The sequence below is a fragment of the Eutrigla gurnardus genome (assembly GCF_963514095.1).
Source record: "Eutrigla gurnardus genome assembly, chromosome: 10".
Lineage (NCBI taxonomy): Eukaryota > Metazoa > Chordata > Actinopteri > Perciformes > Triglidae > Eutrigla > Eutrigla gurnardus.
The window spans coordinates 9,149,808-9,171,938 of record NC_139924.1 but is presented as its reverse complement, the minus strand read 5'-3'; the positions used below and the strand labels follow the sequence as shown (position 1 = coordinate 9,171,938).

At 43.9% G+C, this 22,131-nt stretch overlaps 1 protein-coding gene across 1 annotated transcript in view; it reads left to right on the top strand.

Annotated features, from left to right (window-relative positions):
• Window positions 1-21,628, top strand: part of grm5b (glutamate receptor, metabotropic 5b) — a gene marked incomplete at its 3' end in the record, with an annotated part of 44,355 nt that extends 22,727 nt beyond the window's left edge. Inside the window, exons 6-17 of the mRNA XM_084019210.1 lie at window positions 8,575-8,810; window positions 9,507-9,628; window positions 10,195-10,319; window positions 10,424-10,592; window positions 10,862-10,988; window positions 14,671-14,788; window positions 14,988-15,174; window positions 15,693-15,851; window positions 16,760-16,885; window positions 17,452-17,634; window positions 18,188-18,354; window positions 20,533-21,628. Coding sequence (XP_083875336.1) covers window positions 8,575-8,810; window positions 9,507-9,628; window positions 10,195-10,319; window positions 10,424-10,592; window positions 10,862-10,988; window positions 14,671-14,788; window positions 14,988-15,174; window positions 15,693-15,851; window positions 16,760-16,885; window positions 17,452-17,634; window positions 18,188-18,354; window positions 20,533-21,628 — 2,815 coding nt within the window. The remainder of the gene's footprint in view (window positions 1-8,574; window positions 8,811-9,506; window positions 9,629-10,194; window positions 10,320-10,423; window positions 10,593-10,861; window positions 10,989-14,670; window positions 14,789-14,987; window positions 15,175-15,692; window positions 15,852-16,759; window positions 16,886-17,451; window positions 17,635-18,187; window positions 18,355-20,532) is intronic.
• Between the last annotated feature and the right edge of the window lie 503 nt (window positions 21,629-22,131).

Genomic DNA, 22,131 nt, shown 5'->3' with positions numbered 1-22,131 from the left:
GTCGTTTCCTATTTGATCTTCCCCTCTCCCTCTCTGTCAGTCACTTTATCTCTCAACCCCCTGGAGATCATATCTGTGTCACTTTATCCTCACTCGCTGTCTCTCTCAATCCTGCCTTATCTCTATGGATTTACTTGTCTTTAACCTCTCCACTCCTGCTGGGGATTTTTTTTTCTCATGCTGCAGTTTCTTTCTTTTTGTAAATATATATATATATATATATAAACCATTTCTTGCCCCCTTACTGCTCAGTTTCCCTTTCTTTTGAAATATTGGGATATACAAAATCATACAAAGTCATTTTTTTTGGCACACCAATGTCTGTGTGTATGTTTCCGTGTTGTTTTTATGTGTCTATCTCTGTGTGTGTGTGTGTGTGTGTGTGTGTGTGTGTGTGTGTGTTACTCTCAGAGTTGACTGCGTCCAGACAAAGACCCCAGCTGGAGGGAAATAATGTCTGTTATCTGCTCCCATCTATTTCTATTCCCTTCTACACTCCTATTTCATTCTCTACCCCTCCATCTCGAGTCATTTTCACTCTTTACTCCTCCTAATTTTACTGCTTTCCGTCTTGTGTTTATATTTCCTTAGTACCTCCATTGGCAGAGAGAAGAGAGGCAATTATATTGTAAGACAACTGAAAAAAAACAAATTGTGTTTTGTTCTCATTCAACATGCATAAAAGTCGGTTAGAATTTACATTTTAAATTTGAGCTGGATGTCAACTCATAGTCACTATGAAGACTGTCTGCCAATATTAAAATGGAAATGCAAGGTCCACTTCACAGGAAGTGTTAGTGCACTCTACAACACAATCCTTTTTCTGAGCATTATATATTCATTTTTGTGGCAGAGGGGTGTTGGCAATGACATTTTTGTGTGATAATTCATTCACTTTTTTTTTTAATGTGAGCTTTTCTTAGGATTTCTGTTTTCAGCGTCAACAAAGAAATGAATTTAAAGGCTGTAAGGAAGTGCAAACTTAGTATTTGAATGTGAGTTCAATGCCATGCCTTTTGCACATGAGAGGGATAAAATATTTCCAATTATGTTTTAGTAGGTAGAGCACGGTAGGGTTTATGCTTCAGTTTCCCCTGGGGACAAAGTGATAAAAATATATGCACTCATAGTACAGGACATATCTTAACAAATGTCTTCGGAAGGGAATGGAATATGCTGCAGCCGTTTCTTCATTCCTCTTTCTGCTCCATCTTTGTCAAAGCCATGGCTAATTTATACTGCTGCTTTACCTCCGTACATTTATCTACTCCACACTTCCATCGATTGAAACTGAATTTGTCCATTAATGATGACAAATTGAAGCAGATATTTTTCAATGTGCTGCTTCTGCCACTGCGCTTGACCGTATCACGGTGTTGCAATGTTTTTGCAACAGCAAAACAATCGTCCCCCCATTGCTTTTGGGATATTTTCCAAAAGGACATTTTCTCAATGACAACCAGTGATGGAGTGAGTTTGAACAGGCCCTGAAGGTCAATGCACATTGCTGAAGTTAGCATGCTAAAAAATGAAACTGCCACATGGAAAAGAAATATTGCTGGAATGGATTTTACCTGTCAATTTTTCTCAATTAGGAAAGAGCTTTTTTTGTTGGTTACCATACTTCTTCCTTTTTATCCTTCTCTCTCAAAGTGACCTTTCTTCAGTCAGTGAGATTCAAATGGGTCGTCGGACCATTGCTTGTAGCTTTTTGCATACAATAAGAAGGGGGACCACAGTGATCTCAAATCGGCTCAACAAATGGTCTGCTTTGTTTTTCATCTCTTCTCTTCGTCCCCTCTCTGTATCCCTGATTGGAACTCACCGCCAGTCCCTGTTGAATATTTTTGTCTGTATCTTTTTTGCATCTCTGTGTCTCCTCTCTCCTCTGCCTTGACAGTTTTGTTTTTGTCCCCCTGTCACATATCAAATCAGCATCTGTTGTCTGAAGCCCAGGGGAAATCAGCAAAGTTAACAAAATCTGAAATACACCCTGCATGCCTAAACTAGCCGTGTGTGTGTGTGTGTGTGTGTGTGTGTGTGTTGTGTGTTGTGTGTTGTGTGTGTGTGTGTGTGTGTGTGTTGTGTGTTGTGTGTTGTGTGTTGTGTGTTGTGTGTGTGTGTGTGTGTGTGTGTGTGTGTGTGTGTGTGTGTGTGTGTGTGTGAGAATGTGTGCGCATGTGTGCGTATGGCGTCAGAATCGTTTCATATTACTTGCGCAACTATCAACTGAACGCGTCACACCCGCGTGCTTTGACGCCTGTGCAGCACACAGCGCCTGACGTGTAATGTAGTTTCCTCATTGACTTATAATGGTCACGCGTTCACGCGCACGTTCACGCGTGATGGCTGCTGCACGCCTGTGATCACATTACGCGGAGTAACTACGCGTAACATTCATGCGTTTTTTAGCGAACGCACGCATTAACGCTCGCATGAAGATAATTGGACATTTTTGTCAGGCGCTCACATGTACGCGGAAACGACGTGCGCAGACTCTGTCACGCGTAACAAGAAGCGGCGTACATATGAAGCAGCGTGCGCACGTCTGTCTGTCACTGTTTGACAAATGTTGTTACGCGTTCACACGCACGTGCGGTCGCCGATTCTGATGCTGCACGGCCGGAATTGATCTGCTGTGCGCAACTACTCCGCGTAACTTGAGCGTGTAATGTAGTTGCCTCCCCTGGTTGACTGAAATGAACAGGCCAACTACATTACGCGTTCAAGTTACGCGGAGTAGTTGCGCACAGCAGATCAATTCCCGCCGCGCAGCATCAGAATCTGCGACCGCACGTGCGTGTGAACGCGTAACAACATTTGTCAAACAGTGAGAGACAGACGTGCGCACGCTGCTTCATATGTACGCAGCTTCTTGTTACGCGTGACATACAACCTGCGCACGACAACGCACGCACGCACGCACGCATAACAAATAACCATGCGTTCACACACACGCTGCTGCGCATCTTTCTAAGTGTTTTGACATCGATTTACCTTCATAGTGTGTGTGTGTGTGTGTGTGTGTGTGTGTGTGTGTGTGTGTGTGTGTGTGTGTGTGTTTGTCTATCTGTGTGACTTATCCTCACAGACAGCTGAGGAAGTGAGGGCATTTCTATGGTTAGTGCAGTTTGTTGATCTTCAGGTTAAAAAAAAAATCCCTTTTGAGTTTGAGGTCGACGATGACACTGAAGCACTGGTGATGATCTCCCAATGTAATCATGGGTCTGTGAATGATTGAGTAGTAGTCAAGTGGGAACCACGTGTTGAGAACTGCAGTCCTTTGAATGGCCATTTGAGGTTGGTTCCAAAAGCGAGTCAATTTCCTTAGATCCTCTTTGTTAAAATGCTTTACAGCAGAAATTAGCATGTTTACATTTTGGTGTAAAACAGTTTTGCTCTCTATAGCCAAATGCTCCATTATTAACCTCTGAATTGGGGGGGTTTTGCACTCTGAGGGGTGACCCACTTTGACCTTTACAGCTCTTAAGAAACCCAAGGGTTGATGTCAAATGATTAGGTCCATGTTTGATACAGTCTATGGTAATAATATTTAATTAATTAAAGTTAAATATTAAAATAAAGTGAAATATGGTCAGCAAGCGGTCGATTAAGAAAAAGACACAGAGTGCAAGTTATGTAATAGAATAGAACAAGAAAACGGTGTAGAAAAGGAGGGAATCAGCCAGAGAGATTCGTATGAAGAGAGATTTATGAAGTGGTAGAAATGCGAACAGGGGGGGGGGGGGGGGGGTATCAAGCTGTGGGGAGGAAAGAGAAACCGCAAAAAAGATGAGAGTTGATAGACTGTCAGAAAAAAAATAGAGACAGGGTAATGAAGTGTGGCATCGATAAATGAGTAAAAGTGAACCTGCTGCCAAGGTAAGCAGGCGTGGGCTGTTCTGCTGCGTGTGTGTGTGTTATTGGATGACGGGCGTATAAAGTGGTCCAATCACTCACATAATTACACAGTTGGGTACACACATGGACACAGGCCTAGCATCCATGTCTCTCCCTGTAACACACACGGACACACACACACGCACGGACACACACACACACACACACACACACACACACACACACACACACACACACACACACACACACACACACACACACACACACACAGAGTTTAGAGCAACTGTGTCTATGTGTGAGACAGTTCTGACATTTGGCTTAATGAGTTTTGCAGTAGTCATGGTGAACTTTGACCTCCGTTTGGCTGAGACGGTTTGTAGATGAGGTGTCATGGCTGAGGAGGACTAGCTGATAGGTTTCCTTTCAAATTACGGTTTGTCAAAAGAAATGTCAGGTCTCATACTATTCCTAAGCCTCACTCTAAAACCTGGATAGATTAATGCATTTTTCTGCACCTCGTTAGGCCACTCATATGGCTTGTCTACGCGTTAAACAGACAATGAAAAATAGAATATGTGCCTTAAGCTTGGGGTGTGCCAAAGAGACTGAAGATCCCATTATCTGATGCCAATATTGGGCTCCTTCATCACACTGCGGAGGCCTCTCCCCTTTCACAAATGCAAAAGCCATGAATCATAGAGCGACTACAATATGCACTATTGCTTTAAAACATGCAACTTTGTGAGCCGTCTCAGTTTAGAAGTGTTCTTTTTTTTTACTCCATGGGATTAGCAAAAACCACACCCCATCAGTGTTTTGCTCGCATTATCCCATTAATATAGTCTGCTGCAGATTACCTTCTGTGCTGACTCAAATTGACAGCTTTTGCTGTGTTTTAATGCTTGGGGAACCTACAGCTACGTTGACTTAAATGTGGGATTATGAATAGCAGCAAATTTACACCATCCTTTGGACCATTTGTTTGTTGTTTTTCTGGGTTTGAATTTTAATGGCGGGCTTGTGCACGTCAATATACAGCTGTTGCACCTCTGACACTTAAGCTTTGGATATTCGCCGACATGCAGAGCATCTTACATTTTTTTTCTTCGATTTTTTTCCGGCTCTGTCAGATTGTGACCGTCTGTGTTCCCTTTCCCCACTTGTGTTGTCTGTCCAGCTAATGAATGTTGTCAGGTTTGGTTGGTGGACTGTGTGTGTTTGTGTGTGTTTGTGTGTGTGCGCAGTATGTTTGGTTGTAAGCAGCAGATGCTCATTTAGAATCCCTGCCAGGTTGCTATGGCTTCATTTGTGTCTATTTACAATGCAAAGCTCACACTTCGATACTGACCTTTAACATGTTCACCTTTTTGTCTTCGGTTATCACAGTAGAAAATTCCTTTACTTACTACGTAGTCATTGGAAACTGTTATAGATTTTGCCATTCTCGGATGTTTTATAAACTCCTTTAACTCTTGACAGCTTAATTCAAGATTTCCACATTTTCATATTGCATCCTTGTTCAGTGTGATAATAGCTGGTCAAAGATGCAGTCGTTTAGTGCTTTTATTACAGTATTCCTATCACCAAATCCCTGGCTGACCTTTGCTGGATTTCAAAGAGTTGAAAACTTCTGGCTCGAGATGAATTTCACAACCAAGTGAAAATTAATAATAACTCACAAATGAGTTCCAGTTTCCATTTATACGTTGAATGAACAGAATGAAAAGTCAATTGCCCCTGGCCTCAACATGTAGAATTGGTTTGTAAAAGTTCTGCTTAAGATAGTGTGTTGGCCTACAACACTGGCATACTGTACTGTTATGCAAATAGCATTTTCATTATTAGAAGACACAGGCGGTCTCATATTAATTGAATAGTGAACAGAAAAGTGCGTGTGTTCGTGTTAGAGAGAGAGGGAGTGTGAGAGAGTGTGTTTGTGTGTGTGTGTGTGTGTTTGCGTATGCATACACTTAAAATCCAGTGTGCTCTAATGAGACACAAAGTACAGACAGCAGGTTGAGCGTGGGCTGGAAACCATGGCAACGGCCTTGGGCTCTTAGACATGTGGAGAGAGAGAGACGGAACCAGGATATCATTAAGAGCAGCTATATTGATCAAGAATAGGGTGAGCCTATACACACACACACACCCTTACCCTTGCCACCCTTAGACAAACACACATCTAAAGCCCTCTTGTCACGGCAACATCGCCCACACAGTTATGTAATGTAAATGAGTAAACATCTGTGTGTATTGTAGTGTGTTTGTTGCGTTTTGTTGAAAGTCCATATAGCACACAAGACCCTTGCTTATTGAAATTTAGGAGAATCTTCAAGAAATATACCTGCAGGTGGTGGTTAATGCAGGAGTATTTGTGAGTGTGTTTGTGTGGCGGTTGCTCGCCTTGATTATCATTTCGGCTTCTGAGACTCCAGGTGTGACCTGCTGGGAAGCTTGCCAAATAGGTGACAAGTGAGAGAAAAAAGGGGCGAAAGTAAAAAGAAAACCGAAAAGACCCGACAATGATACGAGAACAAAGATGAGGACATTTTGGCAAATAGATGCAGTGGAATATGAGTTGGTGGATGGGGAAGAAGAGGAGGGTAGAAAGATGGAGCAAAGGGGAACATGCTGATTAATGATCCGAGACTGTTTACCTGTGAATCCGTTTCCACTGCCTCACTTGTCCATTTTCTTTGATTTTGTCTCTTTTCTCAATTTCTTTATTTCTCCCTTTGTCTCATAATGTCAGTGTACCGGTGTGTTACACATAGACTGGGGACAAAACATCACGTGAATTCCCCATTGCTATTAATTTTCCCTCAAGTGAGCTCCCAATTGGTCCATTGTGAAGACAGCATCCTCTGCAAGGCATCAGACCCCAAAACAGTCAGTGGTTTGAGAAGAAGTGTTGGAAAGCCTGCTGTCGACAGAACCGCCGCTCACCCCCCGTCATCTCTTTACTACCGTACCCATCGCACACCTGCGCACATTTATTGGGATGGTTGCAGGCATGTTTTATCATGTAGTGGATAGCCACCGTGATTTATGACCATTGCGTAGAGGTGGAGGGTGACGAGGAGAACGCCAGAAAGAAAGGTGGGAGACAGAGGGACACAAATGGTGGCTGATGGAGAAGACGGTTCACGCACACACAAACGCTTTGGGTCTCCAATCCGAATGAGGCTGGAAGGCCTGCTGTAGGAGAAAATGAGTTTTGTTCTCTGGAGGCTGAGAGAGAGACAGAGAGAGAGACAGAGAGAGAGAGAGAGAGAGAGAGAGAGAGAGAGAGAGAGAGAGAGAGAGAGAGAGAGAGAGAGAGAGAGAGAGAGAATGAGAATTTCCACTGGAAGAACTGAGGATCATTTTCCTGCTTGAGGCCATGTTGGCAGGAGTTGTGAAAGGAAGAGAGAAGATTTGTCATTCGCGTCCACTCCTCTCTCTTTTTCCCTTCTTCTCTTTATCTCTCACACAAACACACACTCACTGTGCCATCTGTGCTTCCTTGAGGAGCAGTAAACCCAAATCCCCCTCCCCCCCACCCTAAAAAATGCAAACTACCGCGATATGTCTCCCCACAGTTTGTCAGTGTGTGGATTGTGTGGTAGTTATATTCGTCTTGCTGGCTTCTGGTGGGGCACGGCTGTTGAGCCGCAGCCAAAATACTCCGTTTGACCTAGATCATCTCGGCACCCGGGCTGGTGCATGTGTGTCTGCTCGTAGTGTTGATGCCTATTTGTCAGCGATATGATTGAGTTTACGACATTGCCCATAATGATGTAAGATCTCCCTCCCACATGTCCTCTCCACTAATCGTTCTGTTTGTGCCTCCCTCACTGTTTTTCTCCCCAATTTGCTATTTCTGCTTCAGTCTCTCGTTCTTCTTCCGAGTCTTTCTGTTGCTCATTCTCTTTGTTTGTCCCTTCCTCCCGAGGAAACTGGAGCACTCGCCAACTAAATGTCCTCAGCTGTCTGTGTGTGTGTGTGTGTGTGTGTGTGTGTGTGTGTGTGTGAGAGAGAGAGAGAGAGAGAGAGAGAGAGGGTGAAATAAAGTTTATTCGTTATAATGACATATTGTTGCCCTCGCGCTTCACCTCTCAACCCAAAAAATGTATTTAATCTAATAACAGGCATGTCAGCTGTTCACTGCATTCCCCCCCCCTCCACACACACACACACACACACACACACACACACACAGTTGTGTATTATAATTCCAGGGCTCTAGAGACTGACCCACTCAGCGTCTCAGCATATTATAATGTTCATGTACTTTCACACTCAGCTAATCAGGTTGATTATTTCAACTACCAGTACTAATTCCTATAGGGGCTGGCCCTAAAAGGTCCACACTCAGCACACCTGCAAGAAGGGCTTTTTGGATACAAGCTACTTACTGGGAGGCATAGTCGAGCAGTACAAACTGTTATTTAGTCAGCTCTATTATTACAACCTTCTGTTATGATAGTAGAATAACAAATCATGAAGACAGTTTGCCCAAATAGTTCCATCTCAGTCTTCTCCCAACCTTAAAAGACACCATCTAAATTGGCTGAGCATAATAAGCAGAAATATTTGGGAATGACCGAATGATTCCAGCAGATATTCAGAGGAATCAATGCAAATCCATATTTGGAAACGGTGGAGCTGAAGTATTTTCATTCATGAGTTTGCTAAACCTTTCTACTTGTCCTTGTGTTTCTGTGTGTGCAGTGACGGATGGGCGGACCGGTATGATGTAACAGATGGCTTTGTCCGGGAAGCGGCGGGCGGCATAACCATCAAACTCCAGTCGGCCGATGTGAAGTGGTTTGACGAGTACTACCTTAAACTTCGTCCTGAAAACAACCTAAGGAACCCCTGGTTTCCCGAGTTCTGGCAGCATCGTTTCCACTGCCGACTCAAAGGTCACCCACAGGAGAGCCCCAAATACAACCGCACCTGTAGCAGTGAGTACAGACCACGAATAAACATACCGTGAGGATAAGACCTGATATTTACTTACTGTGAACACCTGAGTAGTGAGTATATACATAGAAAACAACAGCTGTATGTACTTCTGTTTTGACTAGGACCATCTGGGGAACAGAGAAAGAGATTGGGAACATTGTTTCAGTTCAACATCACAGGCTACAGTAACATCTACATATTTATTGACAGGCTTTCATTCTGGCCACTATTAATGCAAATAACATACAAACAGTGTGGCTGAACACACACACACGTAATATGGATACACACAGCTTTCTGGTTCATATGGAGATATGCCTTGTGGCTGTGAGTGCATCCCTCCCTTTATTTCTTTGTATCCGTCCCTCCCCTGTCTTTCTCTCTCTGTTTCAATCCCTCCATTCATAGGCAAAACAGTGTGTGTGAGCTGCATCAAAGGGAGTCATGTCTCATGTATTCTAATGAAATGGGACGGGAAACACAAATGAACGAGACACAGAAAGAGGCTGACAGAAATGAGACGCGGAGATGGGAAGTGGTCGATGAGAAGAGAGTGGGGCTTTGATGTCAGGAAAAGAAGCACACATTGGTTCATAAAACTAGATAGTTTTCTTTCATATACCTGCCTTTTTCTTTTCTTCCTTCCCCACCAAACCAATCCTCCCTCCCTCCCCCAACACACCCCACCTCTGCAGAGCGAGACTCACTTCGGCAGCAGTATGCACAGGACACTAAGATGGGGTTCGTCATTAATGCCATCTACTCGATGGCATATGGCCTGCATAACATGCAACGGGCTCTCTGCCCAGGCTATCAGGTAGGTGCTGCTCTGATGGATGAATGGATGGTCATACTAGGACAAAGCAAGGAGATAGAGGGAGATGAAGGGGAGGAGAGGGTTCTGCTTCTTGCACGTCAGGGTGCAAGACGGGAAGCTGAATGATCAGATATACTATTACACATTTGGTTTTAACGAATGTGCCAGTTTAGATCCATCAGTGATTTTAGCTCATGTTAGTTGTAGCTTATTGGGAATTCAAATTTGATCCTTGACAACTGGAATGTAATATGTCAGAGGGGCTTGCACGTTTCAATTTTCATGAAACTTGGAGCATCCCTGCTGTTGTTTTGGTTGCTTAAAGTGTATCTTTGTATTATGTTACTCCAGCTGACTGTACAGTAATCATGCTTTGAATATACCTGAGTTAAAACTCAAAGTACAGGAATGTTTTTACTGTTTTTATGCCGTTACATTCAGTTCTTTGGATATATCGTGCGTGGCCACTGACTGCCATTTCCAAAGTAACTTACATGAAACTATTTGTTATGCTGTGGGTCACGACATTTGTGTTGGATTTGAAATGATTGTTTATGTATTTTAAGGGCCTGTGTGATGCCATGCGACCTATAGATGGTGCCACATTGTTAGACTTCTTGATGAAAACCAACTTCACGGGCGTGTCGGGGGAGGGAATCCTGTTTGATGTGAACGGAGACTCTCCTGGCAGGTACACACTGTAACTTAACAAAGCTGTCATGGGTTTATTTTTTGTGTTGTTGCCTTTTGGTTTAATGGTGGGATGTATACTGTATCTCTACTTTTCATCCACAGGTATGAAATCATGAACTTCAAAAAGATGGGGAAGGACTACTACGACTACATTAATGTTGGCAGTTGGGACAACAGAGGCTTGAAGATAGATGATGATGAAATCTGGCCTAACAAAGATGGCGTGATCAAATCCGTCTGCAGTGAACCCTGTGCCAAAGGACAGATTAAGGTAAAATGACTCATAAAAATAAAAATAAATAAGGTATTCACTTTACAGTTGGTAAACATTATAAAGGTCTTGGGGAAGGTTATGAATCCAACACCCTTCCTTGGCGTGTTAAACGTACATTACAAATCTTCACCTCTGGAATGGATTATTCATATTTTTGCAAAAATGAATTAAAATGTCTCGTAGGCCAGTTATACCTAATTAATGTGGGTCCATTCGGCATCATCATTCTGTGGCTTGTGCACATGATTTGATTCCCTCCCCTCCAGGTGATCCGTAAAGGTGAGGTGAGCTGCTGCTGGACGTGCACTCCCTGTAAAGAAAATGAGTTTGTGTTTGACGAGTACACCTGCCGAGCCTGTGAACTGGGCTCTTGGCCTACTGATGACCTCACAGGTCAGTCTCTGGATGTTTGTGTGTTTGTAAATGCATGCCTATGGCTAACATAAGCGCAAGCTCAAAAATGTCCACTTTGCCTAGAAAAATCTTGAATAACTCACACAGAGCTACAGGACTTGCTCATGCTCCTGCATAAAAATCCTGGATTATCAGTGCAGTATTTATGAAGCCACTAGAAGGAAACCATGCGATGAATATGTGATTATATGATTGAGCAAGTTTGTGTTAAGGGTCATAAGATTAAGGATGTTTAGTGGAATGAGATGGGTGTGCTTTCCCTTATACAGTGTGCCATTACAGCATATTATTAGACAGCCTGCACGAGTTACGTTGACTGAGAGACGATTTCTCCATTTCACTCTCTTCTCCTCCTTCCTTTCCCCTTCCCTTCCTTCCCCTCTGCTCCCTCATCCCTTTAATTTGTTACCAACATGGTCACCAATGTTTTAATTATTCTGCATCAAGAGCAACTTTCAATGCAAATGCACTTCAGCCGCGATGAAAATGTATTTCCCCACCGTTGCGTTCGAAGCGTTTGAATTTTTGCCTTGTTATGCTTTCAGCTGCTCATTATACTGCTTTCTAGCTCCTCACTGAGCTCAATGATTAAAACATGAATCGAGCCACGCTGGAAATTCAGATTGAGCTCCACTGCCAGAGAGAGAGTGGAGCATCCTTAAACCAAAACGGGCAGCAAACGGATGAGAAAACCGTCGGAGAAAATTGGCAGCAAAAGAACGAGGGAGATATTGAATTGAAAGAGTGATCGGGGCTAGCAGTGTATTATTTTGTGTGTGTTTGTCTGTGCACGCCCATGCGTGTGAGTGCATGTATGCGACTCATTTCATCAACAATAAGAGCTGTGTGTCCCCCAGCGGTGCTGTATGGAACAGTAATAATGAGGTGTAAACAAACTGCTTGCCCTGTTCCTCCAGCAGACATTTTGATCTCGCTCCCTCAGGCCAAAAGAAAGAGAGATGAAGAGAGAGAGATATAGAGGCAGGGGGGAATAGAGGAGATAGAGCAAGGTCTCAGCTGGCAGGGACAGAGTTACAGTGGGTGTGAAAACCATAAAATAAGCAATAGGAAAGTTTTGGCGACTGCAATAGAGTGAACACAAGAAAAAAAGAGAGTAGAAACGTGACTTAGAAACATAAAGAGAAGGAATAAGTGAGTCTGAGAGAGAGAGAGAGCAGAAAAGGGGAGGATTAGCTCTGGGATTTTCGCCTCTCCACTGATCGGTAAAGTTCCACAGTTGGAGTCTGAGTGTGTTTGAAGGAGTTTGCCTCAAAACTTTTTATTGACTGAACCCTCTAAACGGCCCCCCTTCATGCATCACTTTGACTTTGAGGTCAGACGCAACATGATTTCCTGCAGGTTCAGTGAACTAATTAAGTATTAAAATGCCGAGGTATCCGATGCTCTGAAGAAACCCACGAGGGAACTGTCTGATTTTCGGCCCCAACATTCATGTGGGCAAGATTAATTGGAGCTAAATTCTTAGCAAGTGCCTTCGTTTCCTCCCACCTTACATTTTCACAGGTGGGTGGTCGTCATCCCTCATTGTTGGACCATTACAGTAGTCCTTGTCTCTTAAAGAGGTGCTTTACTTAAAGGAATACTTCACCCGTGGAAACGTGAATCTTTATTGAAAGTGGGCAGACAGTGACTTTTTGGCGCATGTAGATGGAAGACAACAACTCCCACAATGCACAGCTCCGCAGGCCACTCCCACTGATCTGTCCCCCCTTGCCAGTCCCCTGCCGGTTTGAGGTTATTATGTATGGTTAATGTTCTCTTTTTAAATAAGGCAATATGATGGATTTTTCTGTTCAACTACACTCCATTCTGTTCAATACCCCACACTGTTTAAATGTGTGCTCCCAACATAATACAAATAAAATGGCCCACAAATCCCAGTTGGGATGTATTTGTTGTGCTGGTTGCCTGGCTGCTGGCGCCTATAATTAACCCCACCTGTGTGTATTGATTGTGTAATTGCCAGAATACATGCAGAAGAAGGGTGTTGAGCCCGAAACATCCATATGGCAATATTAAACTGGAGTCCTGTCCTAGTCTTTCCTTTTTTATCATCTACATTAGTCGTCCAGCACCCAGTCTTCAAGGTCTAATCGTGATTTGAGCATGTGGCGTCTTCATTTTTATCCAGTTTTAACTGAAATGGCCTTTTAGTGATATGAGCCCGTAGGTGCACCACATCGACTGCAGAGTGCTTCTGCCTAACTTAGTTTCTGTCTGTTTGTTTCCGTCCCCTTGGCTCTGCAGCCATTAAGCCGTTGTTTACGCCCTAAGACCTAACCACTTGAACACTGATTTGATTAACTTTATTGACCATGTTAAAGACAAAGTCATTAAATTACTTCAGTCTTTTTAATGACTCTTCCTCTCTCTGCGATTAGCAGGACTGTACAAACAGGTGTGTGTGTGTGTGTGTGTGTGTGTGTGTGTGTGTGTGTGTGTGTGTGTGTGTGTGTGTGTGTGTGTGTGTGTGTGTGTGTGTGTGTGTGTGTGTGTGTGTGTGTGTGTGTGTGTGTGTGTGTGTGTGTGTCAAGTTTTAGAAAGAATGGCCATGCTTCCCTGCTGCTACAATATGTCTAGACCATCCAGCCAGATAATTTCAGCAAACGTTAAGACTGTTCATAATTAGAACTGTCCCTTTAATTAATGACACGTTATCTCCTTGCCTAGGAGGAAGACAGAGATGGAGGGAGGGAGAGAATTACGGAGAAATGTGGGAGCGATGAAGATGAAGAAAGATAAGGGAGATATTAGGGGGAAAGAGAGGGACAGAGTGATGGATGAGGCATTAAAAAAGAAAAAGAGAGTGACAGGAAACTGATACAAAGATCAAATTAAAGGAGGACAAGAAGAACGGGAGATATGGAGACACAGATGAGGGATAAAAAAGTGTGGACAACAGAGAAGTCTACATTTCAAGGTCAAAAGGTATGCAGCAATAACGAAGGAGGCAGGCTGAATAATGGGTACGATATCAGTGTTTTGATAATGGATAGATTACACTTTATTTGCACTAATTACTAGTGCGTTAAGCAACAAGATTCAGATTTTCCCATCTCAACAGTTGCAGTTTGTTGCTCACCCGAACAAGCGTTGCACACCGATGTTCAATATGTGTCAGATGTGGGTCAAGTTAGGGATAATGTACAGTCAGCTGCTCATTACTGCGAAATGAACCCCCACATCAAGGTCTTGACTCCATCTGAAGGGTTCATATAGCAATAAATACCGGCTCGCTGTACATTATCCTGCTCATTATACAACTGAAGAAATCAATAATTTGACACAAAATATTGATGTTGAAAATTATTAAATTGCTTCCATGAAAAAAGAGCACCCTACCTGTGTACAGAGTTCAGACCTGCATCCATAGCAATCCATCTCTTATTCATAGCTGTGGTCTGCTGTGAAGAAATTACAGACTGTATGCTGTAATTGACCAATCAGGATTGGGTATTCAGGAACGCAGTGCAATAAAGCTGAATATAGAAGGGTATAAGAAACAAAAGAAAAATGCAAGACAGAGAAGGTAAAGAATAAAAATACAAGTAAATGTTTGGAAAAGTATGTCAGTCTTACCTAAAACTAATTCTGTATTATCTAGTAAATGGGCCTCACACTTACTTCTTTCCATCCCCAGGCTGTGACCCAATCCCAGTGGAGTACCTGCGGTGGGGCGACCCGGAACCCATTGCTGCTGTGGTCTTTGCCTGCCTTGGACTAATGTTCACATTCTTTGTTACTGCAGTCTTCATCAGGTAATGAATGTCTCGTCTGTATCAGAGGATATAAATGCAAACTGACTAGACAGACTACTTTGCACTGTCTACTCTTTCCTTAGTCGCTGCTTTCCTGGGTGTGTGTTTTAGATTCTTCCATATATCCCGTAATTGCTGCATGTCTGTATGTGTTCACTCATGTATTTCTGCACATAATTGCTGACCTGAATGTGTTCAGGTTTCGGGACACCCCAGTGGTGAAATCTTCCAGTAGGGAGCTGTGCTACATCATACTGGCAGGGATCTGTCTGGGGTACCTGTGTACCTTCAGCCTCATAACCAAACCCCACGTCATCCACTGCTACCTCCAGCGACTGGGAATAGGCCTGTCACCTGCCATGAGCTACTCTGCGCTTGTCACCAAGGTAATGATCGAGGGTGCAGCAGAAGACTTTGAATACCCCTGTCATTACATTTATGTCAACCTGTCTTGGTCATCAATGTAGGGAATAGCTACATCTGTGGAAGCAGGAGTGTAGACCTTTTCAGAAAGTCAACAGAGAGAAAAATGTTCCCTGATACTGCAGATTGCTATGCCTTCCTTCATGGTTAGAGTGAGGGGATACGGGTACCAAAACACCTGAGGCAGTACACAAGCCTTTCATACCTCTGTCCCGTGGGGTTGTGGGAATGAGGGCTCAGGGAACAGGGATGTAGGATTGAACGATGGCAGAGAACTGCAACAGCCTTCCCATGAGATATTACCTTGAGCGTATTGCTCTAGATTGTGACTCCTGTGTGCAATGTTTCTTCAAATGTTAATATGTCTGCATGAGGACAGCGGGCAGTAGGGTAGAAATACAGCGAGCAGATGGCCAGAATATAGATGCAGTATTGTTCAGTATATATTTTATTAAAAGGTCCTGATGGTGTTCGTCCCCAGACAAACCGCATCGCTCGGATCCTGGCCGGCAGCAAGAAGAAGATCTGCACAAAGAAACCTCGCTTCATGTCTGCCTGTGCTCAGCTCATCATTGCCTTCCTCCTCATACTACTGCAGCTGGGCATCATTGTGGCTCTCTTCCTCATGGAGCCACCTGAGGTAAGCCGTGTGTGTGTGTAAGGTGTGTGTGTGTGTGTGTGTGCAAGGTGTCTGTGTCCCTGTCTGTTTTTCATTGGCTTGTTGAAAGACTTAATAATACGTTCACAAATGGCTGATTAATTCAATTTTTTTTCCAATCAGGATTTTGGTTTCCAACTATTTAATGAAAAACAAGATCATTGAGATTATTATTGGGCTGCATTCCATTTTGCAATGATGCTCTTGTTTTGTGTTATGTTATGAATCCAGCGCATCCATCCGTCCTTTAAAGATGTCACCTATTTTCACTGAGGTTTTGACAGGAATATGTTGAATATGGTTTACCAAGATGATGAAAATACGTAAGGAGTTTTCACTAGGTTGTGTGTGTACCACAACACATTTGCTCAAAGTATTGATCTAATTTATTTTTGTATTTTATAATTATATAATATATTTTATATATAATGTTTTTCTCTCATAAATGTAATTTATATATTTTTTTTCAGTTTTAAAGTTCAAGAAAAGCCACTGTTAAAAAGACAATTAAAAAATGCATGATGTTTACAAAGTCAATGAGTTATTGTATTATTAATAATTAATAATCGTGACCTCAATATTGAACAGCAGCCCTAGGCTTTCAGAAAAATTAGAGAGCGAAACATTAAGTAGAATCAAGAGAGGAAGAAATTTGATTTCTCTATTAAATCACTAATATTTTGAAGACCATTTGAACCAAACCGTAGCAGATTAATTAGGAGATCAACAGGTATCTTTTTGGTTATAAAAAGCAGTGAAACAGTCCCTGCTCTCTGGCATTTTTGTACTTATAGCAGACTTAATACATTGAACATCTTAAGTTGGCAGTGTAATGGAAATGCTTTATCAAGCTTTTTGTCATTGCCCTGTTTCCTCCTCTGTCTCTATAGGTGATCCATGACTACCCCAGCATCCGCCAGGTCAACCTCATTTGCAACACCACTAACATAGGTGTGGTTGCCCCGTTGGGATACAATGGCCTGCTCATCCTCAGCTGCACCTTCTATGCCTTCAAGGTACAGGCTGAATTGTTTGTATTTATTGTACACTACTACCTTAAAACCAAAAGATTATTTTCTGTGATATAGTATTGATTAAACAATGTCAATATTGAAGTCACAAAAGCGTCAGTAAGTAGGTGCTTAAAATCCACAGCGCCAAGGACACAGGATGATGGAGACACATGTTCTTGTTTGTAGGGGCATATGTACGAACTACATGTGTGTTCAGTTCATGTCTTACTCCATCTTGTATGAGAATAGACACACAGACATAAGAAAAGCAATGATTGAACCAATGTTTGTGTTCTGCTCTACCACTCTCAACAGCAGTAAATTAAATTCTATTGAACCAAACATATAAAGTCAATGTTTGATTATCAGTGGCCTGCAGCCATCTATTTTCTGCAGTGTGTATCAGCAGAACGGAGGAGACAGACAGTAGTGGAAGTACACTACTCGTCAAGCAAAATAAAAGATTTGTGAACTTTTCCTATTTTAAGGCAACAACATTGAAAAAATGTCTAAAAATGTAATTACACTTTCTCCCTGAATCTCTCTCTCTATCTCTCTCTCTCTTCAAGACTCGCAACGTCCCAGCTAATTTCAATGAGGCTAAGTACATTGCTTTTACCATGTACACCACCTGTATTATCTGGCTGGCCTTCGTACCCATCTACTTTGGCTCCAACTACAAAATTATCACCATGTGCTTCAGTGTCAGCCTCAGTGCCACCGTGGCGCTGTGCTGCATGTTCGTACCCAAGGTAAGGCTGAAGCTAAAATCCACAGTTTCTTCATTTCACTCGGTCACTGCTTTGTGTCTGATTGCATGTTAGGTTTCCAAACTTCAAATGCACTGTGGTTGTAATTGTTTGTTATTGACAGTAATGTAATGGTAACGCACGAGTAGCACGCCCAGTTAACACCCTGTTTTTGGAAGAGTGTACAACTTCGGTTTATGAATAAATGATTAGAGAAGAAAAGATTTTCTCCAAATGCCCATACTGAAATGAAAAGGCTCATTTAAAGTACGATCACGTATCATGTTCTCTCCTTCTTCTACAGTAATAGCTAGATATACTGTGGTACCTCAAGGAGAAAGTTTGTGCTTCAACAGCAGATTGAAATCAATACAAACAATTGGCTACCGCTTGTTTTGAGAATGATCTTTTTATTAGTTTTACATAAATAGCCCTCATCACACCTCTGAAAATTATGCCGGTATTTGCTGTTTCTGTACATTATTAAATTCAGTGGTCTTCGTTTAGAGCTGTTTTGCAGTATTTGAATTGCATATCCCGTTTTATTTCCGAACAGGTGTACATCATCCTTGCCAAACCAGAGCGAAACGTGCGCAGTGCCTTTACCACTAGCACAGTGGTGCGCATGCACGTGGGCGACGGCAAATCGTCCTCAGCCGCCAGCCGGTCTTCTAGTCTGGTTAACCTGTGGAAACGCAGAGGTTCTACTGGAGAGACTCTGAGGTACGTGTGTGTGTGTGTGTGTGTGTGTGTGTGTGTGTGTGTGTGTGTGCGTGCGTGCGTGTGCAAGCTTGCGTACACTTGAGGCTCATTGGCCAGGTTAATGCCAGGTTAGTCCTCAGTTACAGTCCAAGGCACCATTTCTGTAATGGCCCCACTCTCGAGACTATTTATGGTGTGTGTGCTGGAGCTCTTGGAGAGATTGATTCTCTGAGCTCTCCTGAGTCTGCTTGACTGTTCCTTTGACCCTAACATGAACTGCAGACAATTGCCTAATGGAGACATGGCGAAAAAAAAGTGAGAGAAGTGAGCTGAGGAAGGGAGGTAAGGAGAAAAATGGAAAGAGAAATGTGAATACAGAGGGAAGATAGGGGGCGATGGACAGAGAGATTCAAAGCAGGAGTCATGGTGAGGAAACAAGGAAAATGCTCAAGGAATAGTACGGAAAGGTGAGACTTAATAGCTTTCGCGCCCGCCTTCAGGCCATCCACGAGCCATCTACTCTGACAGGAAACCGATCAAAGGACACAAAAGGAGTGACGCACAGCCACTTGCCCAGAATGAAAAGGGGGGAGAAAGACAAGAACACATTTTCATTTGTCAGCACGTTACTCCAGCTCACCCCGCTTGGCAAGCAAGATTTCAATCGCGCTCTTATGAGAAATGTCAGGAGTGCTTCCATCTTGGTTCCTTTTCTATTCCTCCCTTTCCCTCTCCATCTCTTTTGGTCCTATCTTCCCCTGTGGGTGGTGGTAATTGGCAGGGCTGTCTATCTCCTCAGTGCAGGGCTGGAAGCCGTTGCCTTCGAGATGCTGTCATAGTGCAGTCTGAAAAGACAGATAGATACATGAAACCACCAGACCGGGGGGAGGGGCGGGAGAGACGCAATATAAAAGAAAAACTGAAAAGAAGAAATATTGACTGATGTTCGTACCAAATGTTTGAAGAGTGCATGGTATACCGTCACCAGACATTACAGACCTGGATGTGACGTAAGATCAATCCAGCACTCCTTTAGTATGTGCAACATGTGTTTCTGCAAGTGGCAGGTCCGGCACACCTTGCTCCAAAGCTTTCTGTCAGAGACTCCTCCTATGGGATCAAATTATCTCAGCACCGTGTAGGTACATGGCAGCATGTGCAGCATATGCATGTGTGTGTGTGTGTGTCACAGTCTACATATGCATGTGTGTGGGTGGCTGTGTCACAGTCTACATATGCATGTGTGTGGGTGGCTGTGTCCCCGGGGAGATTTGGAGTTCTTTTCACCCCCCCTCAGCCACAGTGGTGTGAGCTTTAATCAGAAGTTCCACTATAGATTAATCACACTAATTAACCTGACAAAAGGATGAGAGGAAGAAAAGGGGGGAGGGGGGGGGGGGGGGGGGGGGGGGGGTTAGGGGGACAGTGCGGTGACTGATGTGAAGCAGAGAAAAGTGGAGAAAATTGTAAGATAGGGGGGAAACAGAGAGAGGAAGAGAGAAACTGACAAAGACAAATGAAGAACATACTGTGTGGGGAAAAAAATAGAACAGGAAATTAATTGTAATGGAATTACTCTGTGGTTGAGTCAAAGCTCCAGTTGTTTATATCTATTAAATTACACGACTCGTGGAGGATAATAAATAGGAACTAATATAGAGCAATGACAGTTTATGTTATGTATCATATGTTTTTTACCCTTATCTAATTGTACCACCAACTGTGTTTTGACTCCTAATGCTAATTGATTACTAACGGTCGCGTTTAGGTTTGCTATCAAGATCAACCTGAACTGATAAAGAATAACACAATAATTTAACATTTAGTCATCACTTTGCTGTAGTGAGAAATATCACATCTACATTTGGGGTGTCATAGGATGTGATACAAAAACAAGTCCTGAGTAGATTATTAAAGAGAAAACACTGTATATTTTATCTGAAAGGAAGGGTAAATAATGTTCAGTGAGTTTATCATACCCACATTCAGCTGCCAGTCATATGAATTGTAGGGAATATTTGGAATATAGACATGACGTCAAATTAAAGTCTGGACATTTTCTATTATCTAACAGAAAAGTAGTTTGTTTAAAAAACTGACAAAAACATGAACCGAAGGTGGTAAAACAACCTCTCCAAACTATAAACAACCCCCTCTTTCTTTTCTCTCTTTCCCTTCCACTCCCTTCATGCTCTCCAGCTCCAACGGTAAATCAGTGTCTTGGGCGCAGACGGAGCGCAGCGGCTCACGTGGCAACCACCTGTGGCAACGGCTGTCCTTCCACATCAAGAGGAAGGAGAACAATCAGACGGCCGTCATCAAGCCCTTCTCCAAAACGTCGGAGGAGCGCTACTGTGGAGGGGGGGACCTGCCCCCACATCTCCCTCTGCCCTCTCTCCCCTCCATGTCCTCCCTGTCCATTCACCCCGACTCTGGCACGGACAAGACCCTGTATGAGCTCTCGGAAGCGGAGGAGCGCTACTCCATCACGTACCGGCCGCAGACGCCGTCGCCAATCAGCACGGTCAGCCAGAGGCTGGGGGCAGGTGTAGGGGAGGAGCCCGCCATGGCTGGTATACCAAACTACCCCAGCAGCATTTGCAGTGGCGGCAGCGGTGCCAGCGGTGCCAGCGGGAGCAGCTGCGGCCCTGCCAGCAGCGGCTCTCTGGTGGTGGGGAGCGATGGGCGTTTGGTCATTGTGGATGATCACCCAGTGAAGGGCCAGAGTTCACTGATGGATCAGATCAGCTGCGTGGTTAACCGCTTCACTGCCAACATCACCGAGCTGAACAGCATGATGCTGTCCCCCTCCCCGACGCACACGAACAAACACACGCCTCCTTCTCCTCACCCCGCCGACCCGTACCTGTTACCCCGTGAAGTCCAGATGGTGCCGACCGTCACTACCTACGCCGACGTCCAGCCCCTCCCACCTGTCGAGTCCAGCATGGGGGCCCGGAGTGGGTGTCTTGCCCACCCTATTCCTCTTTCACCTTACCCGTTGCCGCCCCCTCATGCCCAGACCTCCCCCTCCCTCTCCCCCTCCATGCGAGGAGGCCTGATCACCTGCCTCACCAGCTCCCCTCTGAGGAGGGGAGAGTTGGAAGAGGAGCTTATTGCTTTGACTCCGCCGTCGCCTTTCCGCGACTCCCTGGCGTCTAGTAGTGGCTCACCCGTCTCGGAGACAGGTCTGTGTCTCCCCCCGGTCCCCTCCCATCCTCCCCCCTCCCCCCCTTCGCCAAGGTACAGCAGACTGACACTCAGAAACTACAGCCAGAGTTCATCCTCACTGTGAGGCAGAGATGACACTTAAAGAAAACGAAGAAGTGAAGAGAAGCGCTCAGAAACAACACGGTGGATGTGAGTGAAGGAGGATGGGAGGATGGAAATCCATTCCGAACCCTTCGTGGAGTAAAAACCTGAAGTGAAGGAGTCACGGAGGGCTGGTTGGTGACGACACCAAGCTGTGATAGTCTGCTGTGTTTGTGTTTACATGTTGCAGTGAGATGCAAGTATAAGAAGCTTGCCCACGCTGTATTTTCCTAGTGCAGTTTCTCTCAAGTGGGGCGTACAGAACTGCACAGAGGGCCACTATGACTTGGCAGTGGTTTGTCGCAAATCGTTCTCGAAGGTCTAGAGCTACGTATCACTGAGAGTTGGGTAGTGGCCTTAAGGTAACATGGCTGTCAACTAATTAGAGATTGTGTGTGCGTGTGTGTGTGTGTGTGCATGAGTATGTTTTTGCTGTATCTTAGTTAATGTGATGTAATGGCAACATAACATTGAAGAGTATTGTTG